A 25,392-nucleotide genomic window follows, 5' to 3' on the forward strand; every position below is an offset into this window, starting at 1 on the left:
CTATATGTAAGGACGGGCACCACCCCATGTCCCAGTCCCCAAAAGTCCTCTCTGAACAACTTGCTGGCTCACCCATGAACTATGTGCAGCTTGATCATGAATATGGAAGCAATAATCCTGTTTTGGGAACTGTTTTGAACAAATCTAACACCACAGACATTTAGACACAGTAAGATTAGGCAGGTTAGTTAAAATTCCAGTCATCTTTGCTTTTTGGTCACACTGATGTTATCTTGGTGGGAAAACCCTGATAGTTAAAGCAGACTGTCTTTGGTGGATGCATCTAGAGACAATCATACAGGGTGAAGTAAGTCAGAAAGAGAAAAAGCAATCCTGTATATCGACACGATCTATGTGGAATCTGAAAAAAATTGGTATAGATGATCTTTTTTTTTTTTTTTTAGATGATCTTATTTACAAAGCAGAAATAAAGACACAGATGTAGAGAATGAACATATGGATACCAACAGGGTATGGTGTGGGGGGCTGGAATGAATTGGAAGATTTGAATTGACATGTATATACTATTGATAGAGGTATAAAATAGATGACTAATGAGAACCCACTGTATAGCATAGGGAACTCTACTTAATGCTCTGTGGTGACCTAAACGAGAAGGATGTCCAAAAAGGAGAGGATATGTGTGTATGTATAGCTTATTCATTTTACTGTAGAAACCATCACAATATTGTAAAGCAACTACAATCCAATAAAATTTTTAAAAAATAAAGCAGACTATCTTTTGAACTTCAAACAATAACTTATTATTTCTTCATAAATACAATTTTTGTGTGTGAAAAAAAAAAATAAAACATTAAGTCCAGAGTGGAAAAACACAAGGGATCCTTCAAAGCCAAGAGTTTCTCACTTTCCAACTTTTCAGCCAGTTAATGCTGACTTTTTGACATTTTCATTTACATAATTTTGCTTAATTTGAGTTTCTATGAAACCAGAGACTGGGATGAGGACTTGTGAGCAGGAAGCTTATTTTGCAAGGTGATCCCAGGAAGCAGAAGTGTGGGAGTTGGGAAGGAAGAAACGCCAATTAAGTGCTTATTGGAAGTGGGTTTCTGCTGTGAGCAACTGTGGCTCACTTCTGCCGGGCGTTTCCAAGGATGGAGCAGAATGCCCTGGAATTGCACAGGGCACAGGAGGCTGGAGGCTGTCCATCAATTTCCAGCCCTATGGCTGAAAGTTCCACCTTCTTACTCTCCTTCCCTGGCAACTCCGGGCTCTAGGATCTGACTCAGCAGCCTTCTGTGGCTGTGGCAAAAGCCCAAAGGCTCAAAACAGGCCCTGCAAGACTTGTGTACTCAAGGCACGCACAGGAAATATGTACATGGAACTGGCCAATGCAGTTTCCCTGAAGTCAAGTGGGCTGATAGTGTGTGGTTCAGAGCACTGGTGTCTATCCTTATTACTTTTGTACCTATTACTTTTGTAACTAAATCTCTTCATTTAAAAACAAACCCAGCCAAACACACCACACACACTGAAGTGCTAAGTTGCTTCAGTCATGTCTGACTCTTCACAACCCCACAGACTGTAGACTGCCAAACTCCTCTGTCCATGAGATTCTCCAGGCAAGAATACTATAGTGGGTTGCCATTCCCTTCTCCAGGGGATGTTCCCGACCTAGGGATTGAGACCCCATCTCCTGCGTTGTAGGCAAATTCTTTACCTCTGAGCCATCTGGGAAGCCCCAGCTAGTGCAGAAAAGCAAATTAATATTTTAAATGTTATATTAAATTTGGAATGTATAACATGGCTATAATGAAAAAGATGGGCAATAACAAGTGTTGACAAGAATTTGAGGAAGTAGGAACCCTCATATATTATGCAAAATAATATAGCACTTTAGAAAAGAGGTTGGTGGTTTCACAAACTTATACTTTATAGATGGTCACCCAGCAATTCCACTTCTAATAAGAGGACTGAAAACATAGCTTCACATGAAAGCTTTTTACATGAATGTTCACAGTAGAATTACTCATAATAGGCAAAATGGAAACAACTCAAATGTCCATCATCTGATAATTGGATAAACAAATGATAGTATATCTATGGGCTTCGCTGGTGGCTCAGACTGTAAAGAATCTTCCTGCAATGTGGGAGACCCAGGTTTGATCCTTGGATTGAGAAGATGCCCTGCAGAAGGGAATGGCTACCCACTCCAGAGTTCTTGCCTGGAAAATTCAGCCATACAAGGAATGTGAAGTGCTGATACATGCTACAACAGGCTGGACCTTAAAAATATGATACTAAGTGAAAGAGGCCAGTAACAAAAGGTAAGAGATTGTATGATTTTCTTAATAGGAAATGTCCAGAATAGGCAAATCCACAGTATCATGCACAAAGATTCTACAGATGGAGACAACAAGTAGGTCAGTGGTTGCTGGGGGCGAAGGGTAGGAAAAGGTTTTAGAAAAGGCATCCCTGGCTTCAATTTTACAAATTTTGAAATCTTGGGTGGTGTATTTAAAAACTCAGTTTCCTCAGCTGAGGGAATAATAACGTCAACCTATTGTGGAGATTCAGTTGGGCAACGTAATAAGGTATCTGACATGAAACACATTTAGTAAATAGTAATTATTATTATTATTATGGATAAAGAATACAGGATTAATAGAGCACAGGAAAAGACATACAAAAGCTCTTTGAGCTAGACTGTCTGTGTTAATAAGTTGATCATTTAAAGCATCAAGGATTGCTTTAATTGAATTTCAATTATCAATACAATAAAATGTGTTCAAAGAAGTATGGAGAAAAATTAGAATTAGTCTGGAGAACTAAGGAGAGTATAAAGAAACTTTCTAAACAGTTTGCAGAGGGATTCTGTGGACTTTACAGGTGGAACTTCGGCATTACCCTTAAGACTTATATATCAACAAGGAATTTTTATTGAGCATGCTCCTGTTTCAGTGCTCAGGGAGACATTATCTCATTTAGTTCACATGATAAAACAGAGGTAAGTGTTATTTTTATCTCATTTCTCTAATCAAAAAATGAATACTTAGGTAAGTCAGAAAAAGAAAGACAAATACCATATGATATCACTTATGTGTGGAATCACCCTTATGGCAGAAAGCAAAGAGGAACTAAAGAACCTCTTGATGAAAGTGAAAGAGGAGAGTGAAAAAGCTGGCTTAAAACTCAACATTCAAAAAACTAAGATCATGGCATCCGGTCCCATCACTTCATGGCAAATAGATGGGGAAACAATGGAAACAGTGACAGACTTTATTTTTTTGGGCTCCAAAATCACTGCAGATGGCAACTGCAGCCATGAAATGAAAAGATGCTTGCTCCTTGGAAGAAAAGCTATGACTAACCTAGACAGCATATTAAAAAGCAGAGACATTACTTTGCCAACAAAGGTCCATCTATTCAAAGCTATGGTTTTTCCAGTAGTCATGTATGGATGTGAGAGTTGGACCATAAAGAAGGCTGAGTGCTGAAGAATTGATATTTTTGAACTGTGGTGTTGGAGAAGACTCTTGGACTGCAAGGAGATCAAACAAGTCTATCCTGAAGGAAATCAGTCCTGAGTTTTCATTGGAAGGACTCATGCTGAAGCTGAAACTCCAATACTTTGGCCACCTGATGCAAAGAACTGACTCACTGGAAAAGAATGATGCTGGGAAAGATTGAAGGCAGGAGGAGAAGGGGATGACAGAGGATGAGATGGTTGGATAGCATCACTGACTCGATGGACATAAGTTTGAGCAAGCTCAGAGAGTTGGTGATGGACAGGAAAGCCTGGCATCTGCAGTCCATGAAGTCGCAAAGAGTCAGACATGACTGAGCGACTGAACTGAACGGAAATTATGACACAAATAAACCTATCTATGAAATAGAAACTGATTCACAGACATAGAGAACGGACTTGTGATTGCTAAGAGGGAGGGGCATGGGGGAGGGACGGGTTGGGAGTTTGGGATTAGCAGATACAAACTATTAGATAGAGAAGAGACAGCAAGGCCCAACAGTATAGCACAGAGAACTATATTCAATATCCTGTGATAAACCATAATGAAAGAGAATGAAAAAGATATGTAAACCTGATTACTTTTCTGTACAGCAGAAATTAACACATTATTTCAATAAAATAAATTAGGAAAACAACAACAACAATGGATACTTAAAAGACTTAAGTAACTTTCCAAGGGTTGTACAGTTAGGAAGTGGCAGTGTCACCCCCCCAAACCCAGGTCTTCTAAATCCATTTTGGGTGCTTTACAAGGAAAAGAGGGTGCTGCCAAGGAGGAGCCCGAAATGAAGGCAAAGATGAAACTTGAGGATTGGAGTTCAGTTATGGACTTTCCCTTTGTAAGGCTGCACCTAATACAGTGACTTTCCATACCTCTGGGCTTTATACACTATGTGTTCACTGGGCATGACTCCAGGGGACCCCATTTACATAGAACACGTTGTGAATGGCAGAAGTCAGTGACCTGCCTCCATAGATAGCAACGTGAGTGTGTGGTGGAGGCTGGAAGCCAGGAAAACATTGGGACCAGAAGCTGGGAAAAGTGATAAGAAGCAAACTAGAAATAAATGAAAGGGCTGACTGCAGCAGCTGGCTGAGGTTGGGAGCAGTAAAAGATGCGGGTCGGGATTGTCAGAAAAGGAAGGAAAAGTGGATACTTTGAGGAAAAGTAGCCTTGGGGAGTAAAATACCCTACAGGTCCATGGGCTCAGAAGGGCTGGGAGAAGCTGGGAGCTCTAGGACTTGGGGGATCAGGAGAGGAGGGAGAAGAAAGCCACAGGAGAACTTTACCCACTTGGCAGTTTCACCAAAGACTATTTCTGAGTTGTCAATTTTGCTATAGATGTAGATGGCGGGGTGCAAAAGAGAACAGATCAGCAACTGGTTTTTTTACTTAAAAAGGCAAGACTCAGGAAGTTTCCATGAGTCAGTAATGAAAGTGATATTGCTTTTGAAGTGTAAAGCAAACAAGGGGAATTTTCTTTTTGTAGTTGTTGTTTTTTTTTTTTTTTCACCATTTGGTTTTTAAAAAAAAATTAGAAATGGAACATATATAGTTCAATTATGGAAGATGTTATTTCTATCCACAATTTAGCTCAGCAATAACATGGTGGATTTCTCCTTTGATTTTGAATTCCTAGGCTTTAAATGTTTCAGCAGACCGCTGGAGGCCATTCTGCTGTTACAGCCATCACAGTGGAGTCTGACATGGTTTCAGCAAGTCACCAAGTGAATGACTAGAGATAGGGCTGCTCATGAAATTCCAGATATTAAGGTTCAGTCTCCAGTGAAAGTTATAATAATATCTTAATTGAAATGAAATTAATATCATAATTGAAATGAAATTATGTCAAAGATTTGTTTTTAAATATTTCAGCAAATAAAAATAAGGAAAGTCCCTAGTGGTCTGTTGGTTAAGCCCCTGTGGTTCCAATGCAGGGAGCATAGCTTCCATCCCTGGTCGGAGAATCAGGGAACTAAGATCCTACATGCCCCTTGGTGTGGCAAAAAAAAAAAACCCAACCAACACACAAAACAAAACAAAATAGAAGAAAAAGCATGGTGAAAGTGAAAGTCACTCAGTCGTGTCTGATTCTTTGCAACCCCATGGACTATACCATGGAATTCTCCAGGCCAGAATACTGGAGTGGGTAGCCTTTCCCTTCTCCAGGGGATCTTCCCAACCCAGGAATCGAACCCAGGTCTCCCACATTGCAGGGAGATTCTTTATCAGCTGAGCCACAAGGGAAGCCCCAAAAGCATGGTGGATGGGGAGAAATATAGAAATAACTATGGTGATATGCTGTTGATTGTAGAAGCTGGTGATGTATATACCAGAAGACAAAGAATTTTAAGCAGCTCTTCTGGGCCCTTTTCATTGAGAGATCAACAACAACATCAATAAATGTCTAGACTTTCTGTCCAACCAGTTACAAGATACTAATTTTTTTTTCTTCATAGACTAAACTCTATCCTGAATTCCTTCCACTCTTTTCAGCTCTCCTGGCAGCAGTGCAGTTACCCAAGTTTCATTATGTTCATTTATGACACTGGATTTTGTCTCATGCTTACATAGACTTAATATTTTACGTAGACTGAATATTGTGTCCCCTGTCCAACCTCCCCAAATTTCTATGTTGAAATCCTAATCTCCAAGGTAATGGGGTCTCTGGAAGGTGAGAGGTCATAAGGGCAGCCCTCTCATGATTGAACTTAGTAACAGTGCCCTTTACAGAAGAGACCCTAGAGAGCTAGCTTGCCATTTGCGCCATTTGAGGACACAAATGAGAAGATGGCTGTCTATGAGGAAGCAGATCCTGAATCTGCCAGCATACGGATTTTGGACTTCCCAGCCCCTGAAACTGTAAGAAATAAATTTCTGTTGTTTATAAGCCATCTAATCTCTGATTTTTTTTTTATAACAACCCAAACAGACTAAGATACTTACTAAAAGCTACAATCAATGTTCATTATTCCTTTGATCTGACTAACTAAAATCCTTGCCCACCAAAGATGTTCAATACATATTTGGGAATGGGAAAAAATGATCTTGGAGGGTGCTTGTTTAAAAGTAAAGATTGTTGCGTCCTGCTCCCTCATATTCTGGGAATCTATATATTAATTAAGCCCTACTTCCTTTTTTGCTACAAGTGCCCATAAACAATGCTTTTATTTATTTATTTTTTCAGCCCCATGGCATGTGGCATTCTAGTTCCCTGACCAGGGAGTGAACCTGTACCCCATGAACTGGCAGTGTAGAGTCTCAACCACTGGATCACCAGGGAAGTCCACCTGGACAGCACATTCAGAAACAATGCCTAAATTATAAAATCAGAGACCATTTTGATGATCCCTGTATCCAATACATGTTTTTAGTGAATACATATGTTAATATGTGTGTGTGTGCATGCTACATTGCTTCAGTTGTGTATCTTTGCAACCCTATGGACTGTAGCCCACCAGGCTCCTCTGTCCATGGGGATTCTCCAAGCAAGAATATTGGAGTGGGTTGCCATGCCCAACCTCAGGGGATCTTCCTGACTCAGGGATCAAACCTGCATCTGTTATGTTTCCTGCTTTGGCAAGCAGGTTCTTTATCACTAGCACCTCCTGGGAAGCTCATAATAAGGAAATGAATTTACACTTTTTGTGAATGCATGAGAAAGTTAGATCCACAACTGATTCTTATTATTAGCTTTTGACACAGCCATATCCATGGGACTCTTGGTTCGCTCTCAGAATCAGTCAGTCATGCAAAATCTATTAAATATAAAAATGTTGACACCTAAAGGGTTGAAAAGACTTGTCCAGATTTTTCTGTCTTCAAAGTGGCCAGTTCTGTCCACTTTTCTTAGCTACTTCTTTACACTGATTTAATGATTAATCTTATAAGCACCACTTCATTGCAGGCATTACGCTAGGTACGAGAGAAATAGAGCTGAACAAGAAAAGTTGCTTGTCCTCAACGGCTGAATTGTGGATAAGAAAAGCAACAAAACACAATATAGCATCTTAAGTGTTATAAGAGAGAGAACACATATTTTTCAGTGTAGACCTCACAAGTCATCTATGTAATTGCACAAAGAAAGTATGTTAAATCTCTTGAGAGGTTTGGCTTCTACCTTCTTTGGCCAATTGACCAAAACAACTCCCTATTCCTTGTTTTGTCTCCTGGGTTCTCTGGACTAAAGAAACCCTCTGAGACAAACTGCTGGGCTCTGTCTTTGGTACTTCTTCCCCCACTAGAGGCAATACCAAGCATGACACATCCACTCATTTAGCTTGGAGATTTCAGGTGGCTCACACATTAAGGGAAATGGGATCAACTGTGTACCTTACAGTCTCTTTTAGATATGCATATTGCACTCTAGATACCATCCACAACACAATGGATGCAATAGAAGTAGTAGTACTTCTTGCAGTAGTAGTACTTCTATAGTATAGTACAAGGGAAACAGAGGATTGGAAATCTCAGGGAAAACAATAACAGTAAAAACAGCCTTGGTTTTCTTTGTTTGTTTGTTTTTTAAAAAACCAAACAAGAAGCCTTTTCCTGCAGTAACTCTGTGACATTGAGCAAGTCACATAGTGTCTCTGGACCTTGGTTTCCTTATCTGCAAAGTGAGAGGGTTGGACTCCTTATCTCAAAGGTTCCTTCCAGCTCTAAAGTCTGATAAAAACATTTATGTACCTTATGACTCCATGTAAAGATTAGTTGGGCAACTCCTCCCCTCTCCCAGCTCCAGGCTAACCTGTAAGGCTATGTCATTCAAATAGACGGATACAAACTAAAAAGTTGAAAATTATTTTGTGTATGCTAGGGTAAGGCAGGCTTAGAATCTGAAATTAAACAGGAGAAAAGCTCTATAGAAAAAGTGAAAACTAATTGAGATAACCAGCAGGAAATAACTTACCACTGACTTTTGACATGACCCAGACAGGCCCTGGTGGTCAGAAGAGATGTCCCTTTATCATTTCTATTAAAGTACGTTTGGTCATTGACCAGACATGTATGGAATGCTGTTGAAAGACAGTAAGGTAGGTCTTAAAAACATTGAGGAAAGAACAGGTTGGAAACTCCATTATTTGACTAGAACATAATTAAATTTAAAACTGCTTTAGGATTTAAGAAGATCAAGCAACTTTCAAAAAATTATAAACAAATTTTATAGTAAATATTGAAAGCTTACAGCCGCATATTAAAATTTTCTATACATGTTTGTTGTTAGAAATTTCTCAGAGAATGAAAACAGAAAATGCTGTTTTGAAAGGGCTTGCCAAATTTTTAGTAAAAATAGTTTTCCATATTTGGGGAAAGTGTAATACTGGTATTTGAGATAAAGTGTTGTGCTTGTCTTTTGGATTAAAAAGTCCTAGTTAATTAGGAAAATTGCTCTGAACCCATTTAATATAAAAGAAATGTAGTGACTTGGCAGTATTATGCCAAGGTAATTAGGTTAAAAAAAGTCTATCTGTACCAATATATCTATCTGAAACAAGAAATGAGATTTTTAAAACAACTGTATTGTTTTTCTTTTTCTATTTTGAGATTTGATCTCAGGCAGTCCAACTCCAAGGACCATGTCCTTCACCTCAGATCATACTGTATGGAATACAAAATATTGATTCAGGCTCAGTCCATAGTGTGGCAAAGAGTCGGACCTGGCTGAAGGGACTTAGCACACACACACCAGGAAGCTAGAAGGATAGGGTGTGTAATTGGATAGTGGAAAACTGGAATTTTATAGGCAGAGCTGCTTAAGATGATGATTACATTTCTGATTGGGTCCCTAGGGATAAGTTTAATTGCAGGCAAAGGCAAAAGTGATTCCAGTGAAGACAAATCTAAGAACTGTGAATCTGTTTAGAAAAATTTGTAACATGAATATTAGAATCTCTTAATAATGTGGTCTAAGACGGGTATCCATAACTGCTCCTTTTTGGAAATGATCAAACCTTGTGTCTTGTCCTTTGGACAGATTTGATCAATTTCCTGTGGCAGAATTGTGTATTCTTAGTTTATTTGGGTTGTTTTGCTTTGGTTTTTATACCCTTTGATTCTAATATGGGAATTTAAATTACTTATTCTTACTGTGATGTGTTTGTGTTTATGTCTGAGACATTATTGTTTGGTTGAAAGCAACAGCAGAAGCCAACTATGGTTAGCATGAGCAAAAGGCAAAGATATTGAGGTCAGAGAATTGATAATATGGTTGGAAAGATGTGCTAGGTTTTAGTTTCCAAAACTACTGCAACAATTTCTTCTGTCCTCTGGGCTCTTCTACAATGTGACTTAGACACTCCTCCCATCAAAAGGTGGGATATATGTGTCTTCCTCTTGAAGTTGGGAAGATCTGTAACAGTGGTGGAATTGACATCACATGACTGCTGATGCTAAGCCATAAATGGTGATACAGCTTCTGTCTATGGGATGCTTGCTCTTGGAACTCATCCACCATTACATAAAGAAGCCCTAACAGCCCATACAGAGACAAGCCTGGAGAGGAGCCCTCAGCGCAAAGTCCAGGACCAAATCTGCTAAGTACAAGAGTGAGCCATTTTGGAAATGGGGCCTTCAGCTTTAGTTGATATTCTGTGGAGCAAATGAACCTTTCCCAGCAAACCTTGCTCAAATTACGGATTTGTGAGCAAAAGAAACAACTGTTGTTTTACTCACTGAGCTTTGAAGTGGTTGGTTACACAGCAATAGATAACTAGCATAGGGATCATGCTTGGAAACAGACAGGAAAAAGGCAACTTCTGAGACACAACATGGAGGAAAGGACGGTAGTAAACAGGGCACCGCAATTGGAAGTAATGGTCAGTAACCATTTTCAGTCTGTTGCTGTTCTTAACTTCCAGGTTTCTCTGAAGGGGCCTTCTACTGTTCTGATTTCAGACACCTATCACCCTTTGGGTACTGACGGGCAGAAAACCCGAGTTATGGCTCCAACAATCTGTAGCCAGAGGGAAAGAGATCATCATTCCAGAGGAAATATAGATACAGGAAGTTTAGTTTTGTGTGCGTGTGTTTAAATCACTGCTGTGACAAATTCTCACAAGCTTAGTGGCTTTAAATGACACAAATTTATTATCTTACAGTCTGGAAGTCTGTTTTACTGGGCTAGAATTAAGGTCTGGAAGTCTGTTTTACTGGGCTAGAATTAAGGTGTCTGCAGGGTGGCTTTCCTTTCTGGAGGCTCTAGAGTAGAATCCATATCTCTGCCCTTCCAGCTTCTAGAGGTTGCCCATGTTCCTTGGCTTATGGCACCCTTCCTTCATTTTCAAAGCCAGCAATGTTGCACATATCTGTGTCTTTCTTCCATTTCATCCCTTCCTCTAGTTTTGATTCCTCTTCTGCTTCCCTCTCTCACCTTTAAAGACCTTTGGGGACTTCCCTGGCAGTTCAGTGGTTAAGAATTTACCTGCCACTACAGGGGCATGGGTTTGATCCCTGGTCTGGGAAGATCCCACATGCTATGGAGCGACTAAGCCCAAGCACCATAACTACTGAGCTTGTCCTCCCTAGAGCCTGTGCACTGCAATTAGAAAAGAGCCTCTGCTCTCTGCAACTAGAGAAAGCCCATGCAAAGCAATGAGGACCTAGTGCGGCCAATAAGTTAAAAAAAAAAAAAAAAGCAAACCTTTGGAACTACATTGGGGCCCACTTTGCTTAAGCCAGGTATCTCCTTATCTCAAATTCCTTATTTTAATCACATATGCAAAGACCTACTTGCCATGTAAAGTAACATGCTCACAAGTTCTGGGGACTGGAACATGAACGACTTTGGCAGGGGTTGGGCATTATTGTACCTGCTGCAGTATACAGAAGTGGAATAGAGGCTGAGAGGGCCTCACCACTCCTCAGACATGTCCTTTACAGACATAGTCTGATTTGTATATTTTTTCTTTTATTTACTTCATTTGATTCATCAAATTATCCCTGTCCCATTCTTTTGATTTGGGTAGTTTATAACTTACACATCTAATTTATAATTGCCTACAAAATATATTTATTTTGTACAATTGACTTACATTTTTCCTGTGTTTAGAGGAAGTATCTAAATACATTTCCAAATAAGACCAAAATCTTAACATGCTTTTTTCTCTCTTTCCCCTTTATCCTCATGATAAAATTATTCCAGTTTTAGATTATCATTATTTCCTTTTACTTTATGAATCAGCAATAATGAAGAATTAAACATTTTAATTCTTATTTTCTGTTAATAGGAAGTGTTTGACTGCAAACAACAGAAAATGTAACTAAAGGCAGATTAAACAAAGAGAAAACCTTCATGTCTCATGGGAAGAAGTTCGAGATAGGTTGTTCCTAGATTAATTTAGTGACTCAACAATGTGATTAAGGATCCAAGTGTTTTTCATCTTCTGCTTTTTTTTCTCAAGTTCAGGCAGGAAGATGGCTGCTATAGCTCCAACTAATATAGCCACGCACTACTCTGTCTGAAGACAGTGTATTGGTTATCTACTGCTGCATAACAAATCAAGTGGCTTACAACAACAATAACATTTCTTATTTAACAGGCTTTCTGTGAGTCAGGTATTCGGGAGCTTGGTTTGATGGATCTAACTCAGGATCTCTCAAGAAGCTGCAGTTAGGGCAAGTGGGGATAGTAATCATCTAAAAGCTTGACTGGACTGGAGGTTCCACTTCAAGGCAGCTGACATGGCTGGCAGGTTGCATGAACGTCCACAGGTCATGATGGCTGACTTCCCCTAGAGCAGTAGTTCTCAACTGAGGGTGATTTTTGCTTTCTATGGGACATTTGGCAATGTCTGGAGACATTTTTAGTTTTCCCAAATGGGAAAGTGTTTCTGGCATCTGGTGGGTAGGGAGTAGGTATGCTTCTAAGCATCCAACACTGTATAGGACAGCCCTCCAAAACATGAGTTCTCAGAACCACAATGTCAATAGTGCTGAGGCTGAGAAACCCTGCTTTAGAGCAAGTGAACCAAGAAAACAAGGTAAAAGCTAAAATAACTTTTGTTACCCAGTTTTGGAAGTCCTCTGTATTCTATGTTGGAGGGAACTAACACAAGGGTGTATATATCAGGAGGTGAGGCTCACTGGGAGCCATCTTGGATGAAGGCTACCACAGATAGGAAGCTTTTCCTGGTCCTTTTATATTCTCCTGCTTCCTTCTTCTTTTTATGTTAAAAAGTTTTTGAATAGGAAAACTATTCTTATACCCCCATCAGACTTCTCTTTATTCTAGCCAGTGCTGCATGAGACACCTATGTCTAAACCAATCTCTTGGAGAGAGAAGAGAATTACAGTGATCAGTTTAGACAAGTTGACATTCATTCTTTCTCTGGGGTTGGGAAGAACTCATATTCTTGAAACACATGGAGAATAAATTCTCAAAACCAGAATTTTTCTAGTATGGAAGAGAATGACTTTGAGTGGGTAACAAACAGTTTGCTACCTTTGCTTATCATTGTCTTTGGTATTGCATGTTTTCTTTTTTGATTCAGGTTTTCAGTGGAATGCACTTTTCAATAATTTAAGAGATGATCAATCATTTGAATCCTTACATATCTGAAAATGTCATTATTTTGCATTCTTTCTTAAATGATAGTTTAGTTGGGTAGAGAATTCTAAGTTAAAATAAATTTCAAGACTTTGTTCCATTTTCTACTATTACTAGCATCTATTGCTGCTAATGAGAAGTAGGTGACTTGGTGAGAATTTCCTTGGTATCCTTAATGTTCTAAAATTCCTTCATGATGTGTTTAGTGTGGTATTTTTTACTTAAACACCAAATGAGACCTTTTAACCTGAATATATTGGAACATTTTCTATGATTTCTTTGAATATTTCCTTCTACCCATTCTCTAGCTCTCCTGTTAAATAAATATTGAAATTTCTGGATTTATTCTTGATATTACTTAATTTTTGCTCACTGCTTTATATTTTCTCTGTAATCTGGGAGAAAATGACTCAGTCTTCTAGCTTACTAAATCGTCCTTCAGTTCAGTGTGAGTCAGTATAGCATGGTGATTAAAAGCCTGAGTTCAAATTCTGTTTTAGTCATTTATGACTGTGCTCCCTGGAGTAAGTTAATTAACCTTTCTATTTTTCAGCTTACTCATCTGTAAAATAAATATGCTAATAATGTTGCCTATTTTGTAAGGTTATAAAGATTAAATATGTTAATATATGACTATTATAAGAGTATCTGCAGCATAGTACCACTGATTATTGTTCAACTCACTTAAACAATTTCAATAAATATGTTCTTAATAAGTCCTCTAACTGATTTGTTTTCACAGTAACCTGGTTCTTTTTAATGGATGTAAGGTCCTGCATTATCCTTCTGAGAGTGAAAAAATCTGTATGTTAAAAAACTTCTTTTTGCTCCTATAAAAATATCTTGGAGTTTTCAATTTGCTTATTGATTGAAATTGGTGCTTCTCTTTCATACTAATAGATTTCCGCAAATAACTGGTGATTGGTCTGCTCTTCTTGGGCCTTCCCAGGTGGCTCAGTGGTAAAGAATCCGCCTGCCAATGTAGGAGCCACAGGAGATGTGGTTTTGATCCCTGGGTCAGGAAGATCCCCTGGAGGAGGAAATGGCAACCCACTCCAGTATTTTCGTTGGGACATGGACAGAGGAGCCTGGCAGGGTACAGTCCATGGGGTCACAAAGAGTCAGACATGACTGAGCGACGGATCATGCATGCAGGCTGCTCATCTCAGTGTTTGGAAATCTCACTTGCCTATCTGCGTTGCCAGTTCTGAGTGTTTGCTTTGCTTACTGTGGTGGGAAGGGGGACAGGGCAGGACGTGGTGCAGGGCAGGGGATGTAGGCAGTTTACTTTCAGATTGTGTGTGTATGTGGTCTTATTCCTCCTGGAAATTGGTGGGCAGCCCCTTGGGGTGATAGTGTTTCCTTGGTCCAAGTGCCCATTAGTGACAAAACAGACTTAATTCCAAACAATCGTGCTTAAGATCTTTTAAAAAATTTAAATTAGGTACCATTGTTGGAGCCTCCACTGTGCTTTCCCATTCCATTTTTCTTCTTCCCTTCTCACTGTTCCAAAGTTCATACCTCTGTATCCTTTCTGCCCGTATTCATGCTTTTAATGTATTCATTCATACATATTTGCTATGCTGTGCTAAGTCGCTTTAGTCGTGTCCGACTCTTGGCGTCCACCAGGCTCCTCTCTCCCTGGGATTCTCCAGGCAAGAATACTGGAGTGGGTTGCCATTTCCTCCTCCAGGGGATTTTCCCGACCCAGGGATCTCACCAGGGTCTCTTAAGTCTCCTGTATTGGCAGGCGGGTTCTTTACCACTAGCGCCACCTGGGCAGTCCCAAAGTACGAAGTAAACGGATTTGAATCCATTCTCTTCTCTTTTCTTCCTCTTTTTTTTTTTTTTTTTTTTAACATTTACTTATTTGGCGGCGCTGGGCCTTAGCATTACTGGGAATCTCCATTTACATATTTAGACAGACATAAACAGCATATCATAAAGTTGTACAGGCTTTCAAACTGTACCTTAATAATAACAATTCTTTCAACCCTTCAGATTACACCAAGAAGAAAATCTCACTTTGGTCAAGTTTTGAATGTCTTTTCTGGCATTTGCTAAATTCTCTTTTAATAAATTAAAGCCTCAGGACAGGTAGGTAGAATTTAATAATACTGTTTTATTTTCCATTGTATTCATTTTAATGATTTCCTTCTTTTCGTTAAGCAGGTGCTGCAAGTTTTTCATCCACAGTACTGACGTATATTTCCTTTTAAGTTAAATATAAGGAAAAATGAAAAGTGTTGAGTTAAAGAAAAATGTTAAATAACTGTCCAGGAGGCATACATATATGACAAAAAAATTAGATGTACTGAAATTGCTGAAATACGACATACACTTGACATAAAAAAAAATTAAGTCAAGTTCCTTCTTGGGGTATGCAAGGCTCTACCTGATCTGATCTTTACTTTCCTCCTCAGCCCAGTTACCACAATTACTTCACCTTCAGCACAAAATGCCTGGAGTTTCCTCCTTCCCTTAGCAGCTGGAGGGGCCCTGGCTGTTGTAATCTCTCCTTTTATGGTACTTCCTGCGGCCAGCATCCCTGCCTACACCTGACTTTCATCAACCTCTCAGGCTCCTAGGAAGCCCTCCTCCTCTTGGTACACATCATTGTACTATATATATGGTTTTCTAAACTGATTCTAAAACCAAGGGTAGAATTTAATACCTGTATCATGACACCCTCATGGCCTGAGCAGCTGATTAACACTAAAAGAAATGAATGATTTGTGATGCTTCAAATAAAATTGGGGGTAAAAATGAAGGTTCTTCCTGAAAAAAGATGTTTTTTTCATTTTTCATGTGCTTGGAGTTTTAAAAATAGTTCAGTTCATACATCTCAATACCTGATCTTAATGATTTTCTTTCAACACTGAGAAAATACACTAGCTTGTCTCTAGATTTAGTTTAAAAAAGGCACAGAGAAGGGAAAAAACAAGGACGATGAGAAATGATAGTTTGTTTTTTTTTTAATGTCATTTCGACATTACATATTGGCTTACTGTAGGTTACTACCTTGAGCTGGACCATTTTATTAGAAAATGAGAGATCAAATCAAATGTTTGGAATTATGACACATTTAAACATATGACAAAAGCTTTTTAATGGCAAAAGCTCCTAAACGGTTGTGGCCACTGAAATGTTGGAACAATTTTCAAGTTTTTTGATGCACAATGCATATAAATAAAGACAATATTATTAATAAAAACAGCAGAGTGCATATGGAATGCTGCTCGAAAGTCCTGAGGAACTAACTGCATTGGCTTCCATTCATTCACTCAAAAGCATCATTCTGAAGCTGATATCCACACTGCACAATTAAAAATTCCTCAGGACACTTGGTCAGGAGAAAATTCTCATCTTAACAGAGATGGAGATAATGCCTTCAAAGCTACGACTGTATTTGGGGGAAAAGCTCAGTTTTAGCCTCTCATCCTAGGTATTTCGCGTGGCCAAGGCCGGAGACGCGGCTGGGGTAAGTGGCTGGATATACCGGATTACAGAATATCAGGTTTACCACTGTAAACGTTCAGCCTTTAAATTCGAAAGCCGGTGCAGTGAAATCGCTCTCACGCCGTACATCTTCTGGGTTACATCTTATCCGCCAGCCAAACTTTCTCTATTAACCTGGGTAGACAAGCAGCATAAACGCAGCCGGAAAGGAAAATGCAGGGACCGGAGGCGGCGTGAGCTGACTTAACCCATGTTGCCTTCCGAGTTACCTGAAGCATTCAAACCACTGCACCCGGAGAACAATTCTCGTATCAATTCGGTCGTTTCCGTGGGGGAATTGCGGCAAGGACAGGTCCTGGGTGTGGCGAGACCAAGAGAGAGCTCAGATCGCCCGACTTTCCCGCTTCTGGCAAACCCTTCCAGCCCCGAGGCGGGAAGTGACCGGTCCCGAAGAACAGCCATCCGGGATTCCGGGGGCCGCTGGCGGACCCGACCCCGCGGCAGTTGCAGATTTCCGAGGCCTGGGGGTAGGGGGGCGGCTTGGGCACCCACACGAGTGCGCTTCTCCCTCATTCGTTCCGCGGCTGGAGGCGGATCCCCTTCTTTGCACACAAGTCCTTATATGCACCGGTTGCACCAGCCCGCGCTACTCCAGCCCCACAAATAATTAATGGTGGAGGGAGGGCGTCGCTCCTTTTTTCCTCTCCTCTGCATTTTTATTTTTTCACCGCTGGAGCATTTGAACCCTGCGGAGAATCCCTCAAAATGCGACTGAAGGGCCATTTTGCTGCAGGGCACGAATTGGACACACAACAATAAAAGCCCCCTAGTCCCTACGAGAAGCACGGCAGGGTTCAGGAAAGGTCTTCAGATGCAGCGCGAAGAGCCCGCAAAAACCCAGGCTGAAAGGGTGTGCGCCCCTCCCCCATCCACGTTGGTGCAGAGGGACCGGGTCAGGAAGCGCGGCCTCTCCCCAGTCGGAGACCACGCCTCCTCCGCCTTTCCTCCACCCCCGCCCCCCCGCTTTACTCCTCCCAGGAAGCGGTGATAGACAGTTTTGTGTGGCTCTCCACCCCCACCCCCCCAGCTGAGTGGAGGAGTTGATGTGTCTCATTATAACAGCCAATGCAGCCGCCATCCACGCACAAGCAAAGAAGCATGTCCCATTTAAATACACCCACGCAGCCCCAGCGCCCTTAGCCGATCAGGGCGCGCAGCCCACACGCACCGCGGCTCCAGGGCTTGGAGATCCGCTCAGGTTGGGCTCCCGGACCCGGAGGACCGACGCGCGGAGGATCGCGATCTGGCGCTGTGGGAGCCGGGGTGGGCGGAGGAGGCTGGGCCCCGGGCCTCTGGCGCGACAGCCGCATGAGGACGCGAGTGAAATAGACCAAGGTGGAATTTCCAAGGGAATAGCTTCGGGGTGGTTTTGGTCCATCTCTCCCGCGAAGAAGTCGACATGGCGAGCGACTCCCCGGCTCGCAGCCTGGATGAAATAGATCTCTCGGCTTTGAGGGTGAGCGGAACATGTTTTCTGATTTCTTTCCAGTGTTTTGGGTCAGAGTGAGTGGGCTCGGTGCGTGGACTGGGGCTGGGGCTGGTGGGCAGGGGCGGGCGGATGCCACGAGAGGGAACCTGGATTCTCGTGTTGATTCAGGGGCTGCCGAAGTGTTCTTGGCTGAGCCCCCACCGCAGAGATTGTGCGGTACGTGTCCTCCTTTGGAGGGAGCCAGACCTCCCCCCGAAAACCCTTAGAGCTTATGCCAGTTTCATCTTAGACCGGTGTAAGAGCATTAAAATGAAAGGCGCGTGTGGGTGAGAGTGTGTGTGTGCATAAGCCCCGGTGCCAAGGCTCTAGACCCCACTGTCCTTTTCTGTAAAAAAGAATAACAACAGCGTGAATAAAGGCACTGGCTCCTCACGTTTTCCATCAACCTGCAGGAGGACATTGTGAGCCTGACTGGCTCCACGACGCCGAACCTGCCGCTCTACGGGGGCAGCTCTTGCTATGCCAGTCTTGTAGATGGCAACTGCCTCCCCTTCCCCCTTTTCTGCTGTTCGCGCCCGGACTGCCTCTCGGCGCTCTCTGAAATGCCGGTCCGCCGCTCACCTTTATTTATGGGTTTAACTCAGCCCTGCCTGCGCTTTCTGACTCTGTGGCTGTGACATTTCAGTTTTATGGATGAACTTAAGCAGGTGAAAGGGATGTGTTTGTTCTCTGCTTTCCCCCAGTCAGACCGGAACTCCTGGGAGTGTGTGTGTGTGTCTGTGTGTGTATCTGTGGTCAGCTCTTTGTAAAGCACCTCCCCTCCCCCCTCCGCCCCGAGCCCCCCGGGTTTAATTTACCCTCTCGTGAATTGCCTCAGACGCCGTTTCATTGTATTGACTGAGACATCACTGATATAGAATCCATTTTGCTGTTGTTTGGAGATCGGAATACCAGGAATCCTGGTGCCGCCTCGACGCCTCCCCACCCCCACCCCCCAATCCCGACACACTCCTTCGGGGAAGGGGGCTGAGCTTTCTTGCCAGATTAATTAGATGCTGCCTGCCGGGAAGGGGGTGAGGGGTGAGGGGTGGGGGTCGGCAGCGGCACCGGGGGTCTGAGAAGGATAGTCTACCGATCTTAAAAGGGCTTTTTCCTCTCTTGACCCCCCCGCCCCAAAAAAAGCGATTGTACATACTTGAGGCCAGGAGGGTCGGTGAGATGGAACTCATGGTGGCTCTGAACACAGATACTGAAGGGGTGAAGCTTGGAAGTTCACACGCCCTCCCGAGGAGTACATTGTTAGGTGGATGCTAAATCTTCGGATTATGTACTTGAATCTTCAGTACTTTCCTTGACATTGCCTCCTTCTCCACGGTTATTTTAAAGAACTCCCTTTATGGTCAGAGTGGTACTTTTTCTTTAGTCTTGTTAATGCTCCCTCTCTGCTTACCCCCCTCTTTTTTTAACTCCCTCCCCTCTTGTTAATCCTTCCATCTCGGAGGTGAGGTTTCTTCGAGGCAGTCGAGGGGCTGAGAAGAAACAGAGATGCCATTGGAAATGGCTTTTTTTTTTTTTTTTGATAGTTGGGTAGCAAAAGCTCATTCATGCGTTATTACAGTAAGCTGTCTATTTCCCTGGCACGGAAATGCCACAGTGGGAGCCCGCGCCCCCCTGGGCAGCTGGGGTGGGGGTGGGGGTTGGGTAACAGGGTGGGTGCTTTGGCCAAGTGTGTGGCTTCCTGCTTTATAGACTGTGTGTGTTCATTTGCCCTACTTTCTGCGCTGGGAGTTGCTGCCAGCGGGTTAATCAGGTGGATGGATGGCCCAGACTTCTGGGTAGGGGAGAGTGGCAAAGCAGAGGAGGGGATGGGGAGGGGGAGTCTGAACAATGGGCAAGACTTGAGATTTCCCTGAGCCGGAATCTCAGCATCGGCTTCTCTAACGGATAGCGCTGTGATGTGATTTGAAGTTGGGCTTGATCTAGAGGTGTTTCTTGTGGGCTTTTTCCTGGGGAAGGTTTTCTCAGATGCCAGGCACAGAGCTCGCAGGCTTACGAGCAACCACACGGGCTCACCTTGCTCACGGCCGACATGGAGTGCGATTCACACATGGGAGACCTGTGCTCCTTAGATCAGCCTTAAGAAAAGATATTTTTGCACAATTCACTGAAATTTCTCTTCCTGGCTTGGGCTTCAGTGCTTTGACACTGTATTTCTGCCTGCAGGAGGTATGGAAAGAGAGAGGGCTCCAGCTTCCAGCTCCTTCAGAAGATGGGGAACTGCTGGCTGGAGGATTTAAATGTAGATGTGGGGACAATTGCATTCTGGAGGGCTGGGATTTGCGACCAGTCTGGTGGTAGGTGAGCTGGGCAGATCGAGAGTTGAGTGCAGAGGCTACAGAGGTAATCTCCTCAAATCAGAGGCCAGACCATCTTTTTCTGTCTTCCTAGATAAGGAGAGATGGGCTCATGTATAGATGAGAGGTCTCATTTGTTCCTAAATCCTCAGGAAAGCCTGCGTGCTGAGAACTTCCTGGGGAATGCCTGACCCCTGAAATGCAGCCAAGGTCAGTGACATCTAGGAGAATTTGCTGCAGCCTCACCAGCCCCTTGCTGTTTTGGTGGCTCTTTAATGTACACAATCAATGCCCTTTTTGTAAACTCTGTGCTCAATGCATTAAAAGCAGATCCTGTCTGGAGAAGCCTTTATCCTTTCCCACTTTAGGGGCTTATTGTTCTCAGTGATCCCAGATTGAACCCAGTCTAAATTTTCCCCAAATAGCAACAATGCATAATTTAGACCAGAGCACCCAGCGACAGCCCTGATGACTTAAATTATGCAAGATTTGGATGGTTTAGGAAGTCAGAAAAGACAGGATGGTTAGAAAAAAGGTGGTCTGAATCCAGTTTGATTAGTCTTGATTTTTAGAGCTCTAAAGATAAGCTAAGTCTTGAGGGAAAGGAATGGCTTCACAAATTTAGAGCTGGAAGAGAATTGTAGAACACCTAATCACCTAACCACACGAAGAGAATTGTAGAACACCTAACCACCTAACCACGCCTTTCATTTAATGCTCTGGAAGCTAAAGCCTAGAGAGGTGAAGTCCATTGCCCAAGGTCATACAGCCCCATTCCTGTTTGGAGGTGGAGTGAGTGGGGGTAGAGAGAGGGTGGTTTGGGGAGGATCTAGGTTCCCTGACTGTCTCATTCAATGCTCCTTTCTGTAAGTCACTGTCTGTGGCTACATTTTCTGCTGAGAGGCAGAGAGAAATTATTTCACCAGGGTCATGGGGTTTTATTTATCAAAAATAGAGAAACTGCTTCATGCAGATAAGTTCATAAAACATTAAACCGTGGAGCCTTAAGGTATCTTTGGAATTCATCCCGCCCAACCTCCCTTCAGTTTCTCCTCGGCAGGCAAATGACTGAATCATCTAGGACAGATGGTTGTCTCCGTAACCCTTTTCCATCTAAACATATCTCTTGGGGTCAGTCTAGATAAACACATTATTCAGATGTATCTGCATGCAAGGTTTGTAGAGTTCTATATATGTTTTGTATAATGTATGTGGATACTTATATTCTATATAGTATTATGGATATAAATGATCCATGTGGGTGTATGAAATGTGTGTATACATACATAGGCAACAGAAAACAATCATTCAAACGCAAGGCTTGAGTCATTCTTCCTTCAAGATATGACAGTATTAAAAGAAATGTGCCACCAGTATGCTTTATTACATAGGAGGTGAGGTCAGCCCAGAAAGCTTTTTGGAGATTAGCATATATCTGAATCTGAGCACGTTGGCCGTCCTTAGCTTGGCCCACAGTGTAAGGCAGTCAAGGCCAAGATTGGTCTCTGCTGACTTCATAGTCTAAGTTTCTGCCAGGACTTGCACTCACTTTTCTCTTTGAACAGAATTGGATGACCTCTGCTTGTCTTTTTCCTTTACCCCTCATTCCCTCTGGTCCTAACTATTTCGTTCTCCATCAAAACCTAGATTTAAGAATTGACCTTATTGGAAGACTTGCTTGCATTCTTCCTGCTACACTTTTTACACTTGTGTTATAAACCATATAGGGTTTTCTTTCTACCTGCTTGCTAAACTGTACACTCCGTGGGGCCAGAGGCTAGGTTTTGTTCGTTTCTGAGTCTGTAGTCCCAATTAGTTGAATGAGTGAGTGAGTGAAATGGACAGAGCACTGGTTTCTATGCCTATGTCTTATTGAATTCTGTGACATTAGATGAGTCCTTTATCCATAATTAACTAAAAATGAGAATGATCACAACTGCTTGCCTTCCTCATACACCGGTTTCATCAATAAAGTATTTATGGCAGTGCTTTGAAAACTGTAAAGCGTTACACAAATACGCTATTCCATGATTAAATAGAATTTTATGGGAAACTTGATTCCACCAGCATTTGATCCCAATGATTGTATGTAATAGTAAGGGATCCTGAGAAAAAGATATTGGAATTTTGAGAGTTCTTTTTCCTTTTAATGTACTAGTGTGGCCTTATATTGACCTCTCATGGCCTATATCCGATCCCCTGATGGCCTGGCTTGACCTTTACTCCAGGTGAGTTCAGCCCAGAAGCTTTTGGAGATTGGTATATTTCTAAACCAGTAGCAAGTATCAGCATCTTTCATTAATAACTTTTCTTTTTAAAAAATCTTTTTCTCCTCTTTATGGATTAAACATTATTCAAATAAAAACATATTTATTGTGCTTGTGCCTTTTCAAAATTTGTGTGGGGGTGGGGTGGGGGAGGGAGGCTGAGCCTGAAATAATACAGCACTAATCCAGTATCTAAAACCTTTCGGTCAGAGAAATCTTGACCAATGGTAATTCATTATCCCAGAGTATTTATTTACATTTGGTCTTAAAGGAGAATTTAGTAAAGTTGCATGAATTGGTAAGGTAACAGTATCTTAAAATGACAGTAGCATAGCAGTTTTTTAATTAGATACATGTATTGTTTTTTAGAGGTATTAAACAGGTGTTTTCTTTGGCATGACGTTGCCTCATAATAAAGTAGGGTGTATTGGTAGTTACCAGAACATCAGAGAAATATGTATAACTGTTTTCAGTGTCCATTATTAGCTGGAGTAATCTTTGTACAAAAACTAATGTAAGTCATGGCTTGCTGTTTGCCTAATTAGCGGGTTAGGAGATTATGAAACATTTTGTTGTTGAAAGAATACCCAACATTCTTCCTACATGGGTAGATCATATTTCCCCCCCTTATCTGTAGGGCTCTGAATCAGTCTCATAATTTTGAGTCTTGCCGGTTGGCCCTTTCTTCTTTCTGGCCTGCAATTAATTTTCTGTGCCTTTCTTGTTCTACACCATTCCTTCTTTGAGTGATAATGTTACTAAGACTCACCCAGTTTTGAGCTACTGTGATCGAATCATGGCGTCTATGTCCAGCTGGACAAAATCATGCTGAGTCTCTGTGTCTCATAGAATTTGGGATGTCCTGTGTCTGAAAGATGCTTTCCAATCGGTTTTTCCATTTCTGTGGGGAAAGTAGCTCTATGCGAACAGAGCCTGAACTAACAGTGTGCTGAGAATTCCAAGAAAATCTGGGTGATATTTTTGAATGAGATGTTATTCTGCACATATAAATATAAGGTTCCTAGTGGAGAGAGAGGGAGGACTTAAATAGAAAATGTTGGATGAATTCCGCTTATAATTTCTTCCCTTCTGGTTGGAAGCTTATTTCCCTATAGAGAAAGATGATTCTCTAACCACTTTTTTTTTTTTTGCATACCCAAGGCTGTCTCCACTTGTCTCAAGGGGGTGCCTGGAAATTCTCAAAACATGTTTTATTTTACCCCAACCTTAAAAATCTTTCCTTAATATCTATTGCCTGGGTCCCCTTGTCTCCAGTACTCCTGCCTCAGTTACTCTCTCTTGGGCAGCACTCTTTTCTCTCTACCACCAGCCCTCTCCTGGCTAGTCTCCCTTGTACACTGTAGCCATGTTAGTCGGCCTAAAATCACAGTTTCAGTCTGAGTATTTTTTATTCATGGCCTTCCCTGACTCCTCACAGTCTACAGACCAAAGACTAAACTCTTTACATCAAGACCAGTTAAAATTCAACTGGGCACGTCACCATGCCCTTCAGTTTAACAACCATTCCTTTTCACCTGCTACAGGGCATAGCTTCCCTCTCCCCATGGATGCTCTTTAGGGGGTTGCTGTTTGTTGTTTTGTCACCAAGTCATGTCTGACTCTTTGCAACCCTATGGGGTGTAGCACACTAGGCTTCCTTGCCCTGCACTATCTCCAGGAGCATGCTCAAACTCATATCCCCTGAGTCAATGATGCTTTCCAACCATCTCATCCTCTGTTGCCCCCTTTTCTTCCTGCCCTCAATTTCCCCCAGCTTTGGAGTCTTTTCCAATGAGTTGACTCTTTGCATAGGTGACCAAAGTATGAAACTTCAGCTTCAGCATCAGTTCTTTCAGTGAATATTCAGGGTTGATTTCCTTTAGGATTGACTGGTCTGATCTTGCTGTCCAGGGAACTCTCAAGAGTCTTCTCCAGCACTACAATTCAAAAGCATCAGTTCTTTGGCACTCAGCCATCTTTATGGGTCCAATTCTCATATCTGTACATGACTATTGGAAAAACTGTAACTCTGACTATACAGACCTTTATCAGCAAAGTGATGTCTCTGCTTATTAATACTCTGTCTAGGTCATAGCTTTGCTTCCAAGAAGCAAGCATCTTTTAATTTCATGGCTGCAGTCACTGCAGTGATTTTCAGTTCAGTTGCTCAGTCGTGTCTGACTCTTTGCGACCCCATGGACTGCAGCACGCCAGGCTTCCCCGTCCATCAACTCTGGAGCTTGCTCAAACTCATGTCCATCAAGTCAGAGATGCCATCCAACCATCTCATCCTTTGTCGTCACCTTCTCCTGCTTTCAATCTTTCCCAGAATCAGGGTCTTTTCCAATGAGTCAGTTCTTCGCATCAGGTGGCCAAAGTATTAGAGCTTTAGCTTCAGCATCAGTCCTTCCGAATTTTCAGGACTGATTTCCTTTAGGATGGACTTGTTGGATCTCCTTGCAATCCAAGGGACGCTCAAGAGTCTTCTCCAACACCACAGTTCAAAAGCATCAATTCTTTAGTGCTCAGCATTGTTTATAGTCCAACTCTCACAACCATACATAACTACTAGAAAAATCATATCTTTGACTAGATGGACCTTTGTTGGCAAAGTAATGTCTCTGCTTTTTAATATGCTGTCTAGGTTGGTCGTAGCTTTTCATCCAAAGAGCAAGCATCTTTTAATTTCATGGCTGCAGTCACCATCTGCAGTGATTTTGGAGCCCAAGAAAATAAAGTCTCTCACTGTCCCCGCTTTTCCCGTATCTGTTTGCCATGAAGTGAT

At 42.0% G+C, this 25,392-nt stretch overlaps 1 protein-coding gene across 7 annotated transcripts in view; it reads left to right on the forward strand.

The window, feature by feature from the left end:
* Positions 1 to 17,896: 17,896 nt before the first annotated feature.
* Positions 17,897 to 25,392, forward strand: part of TNIK (TRAF2 and NCK interacting kinase) — a 390,807-nt gene continuing 383,311 nt past the window's right edge. For all 7 annotated transcript variants that reach the window (XM_043473737.1, XM_043473739.1, XM_043473738.1 and 4 more), the window contains exon 1: positions 17,897 to 18,013. In XM_043473737.1, coding sequence (XP_043329672.1) covers positions 17,957 to 18,013 — 57 coding nt within the window. In that variant the 5' untranslated portion in view covers positions 17,897 to 17,956. The remainder of the gene's footprint in view (positions 18,014 to 25,392) is intronic.

This window comes from Cervus canadensis, chromosome 7, assembly GCF_019320065.1.
Source record: "Cervus canadensis isolate Bull #8, Minnesota chromosome 7, ASM1932006v1, whole genome shotgun sequence".
In the NCBI taxonomy this organism is placed as follows: domain Eukaryota; kingdom Metazoa; phylum Chordata; class Mammalia; order Artiodactyla; family Cervidae; genus Cervus; species Cervus canadensis.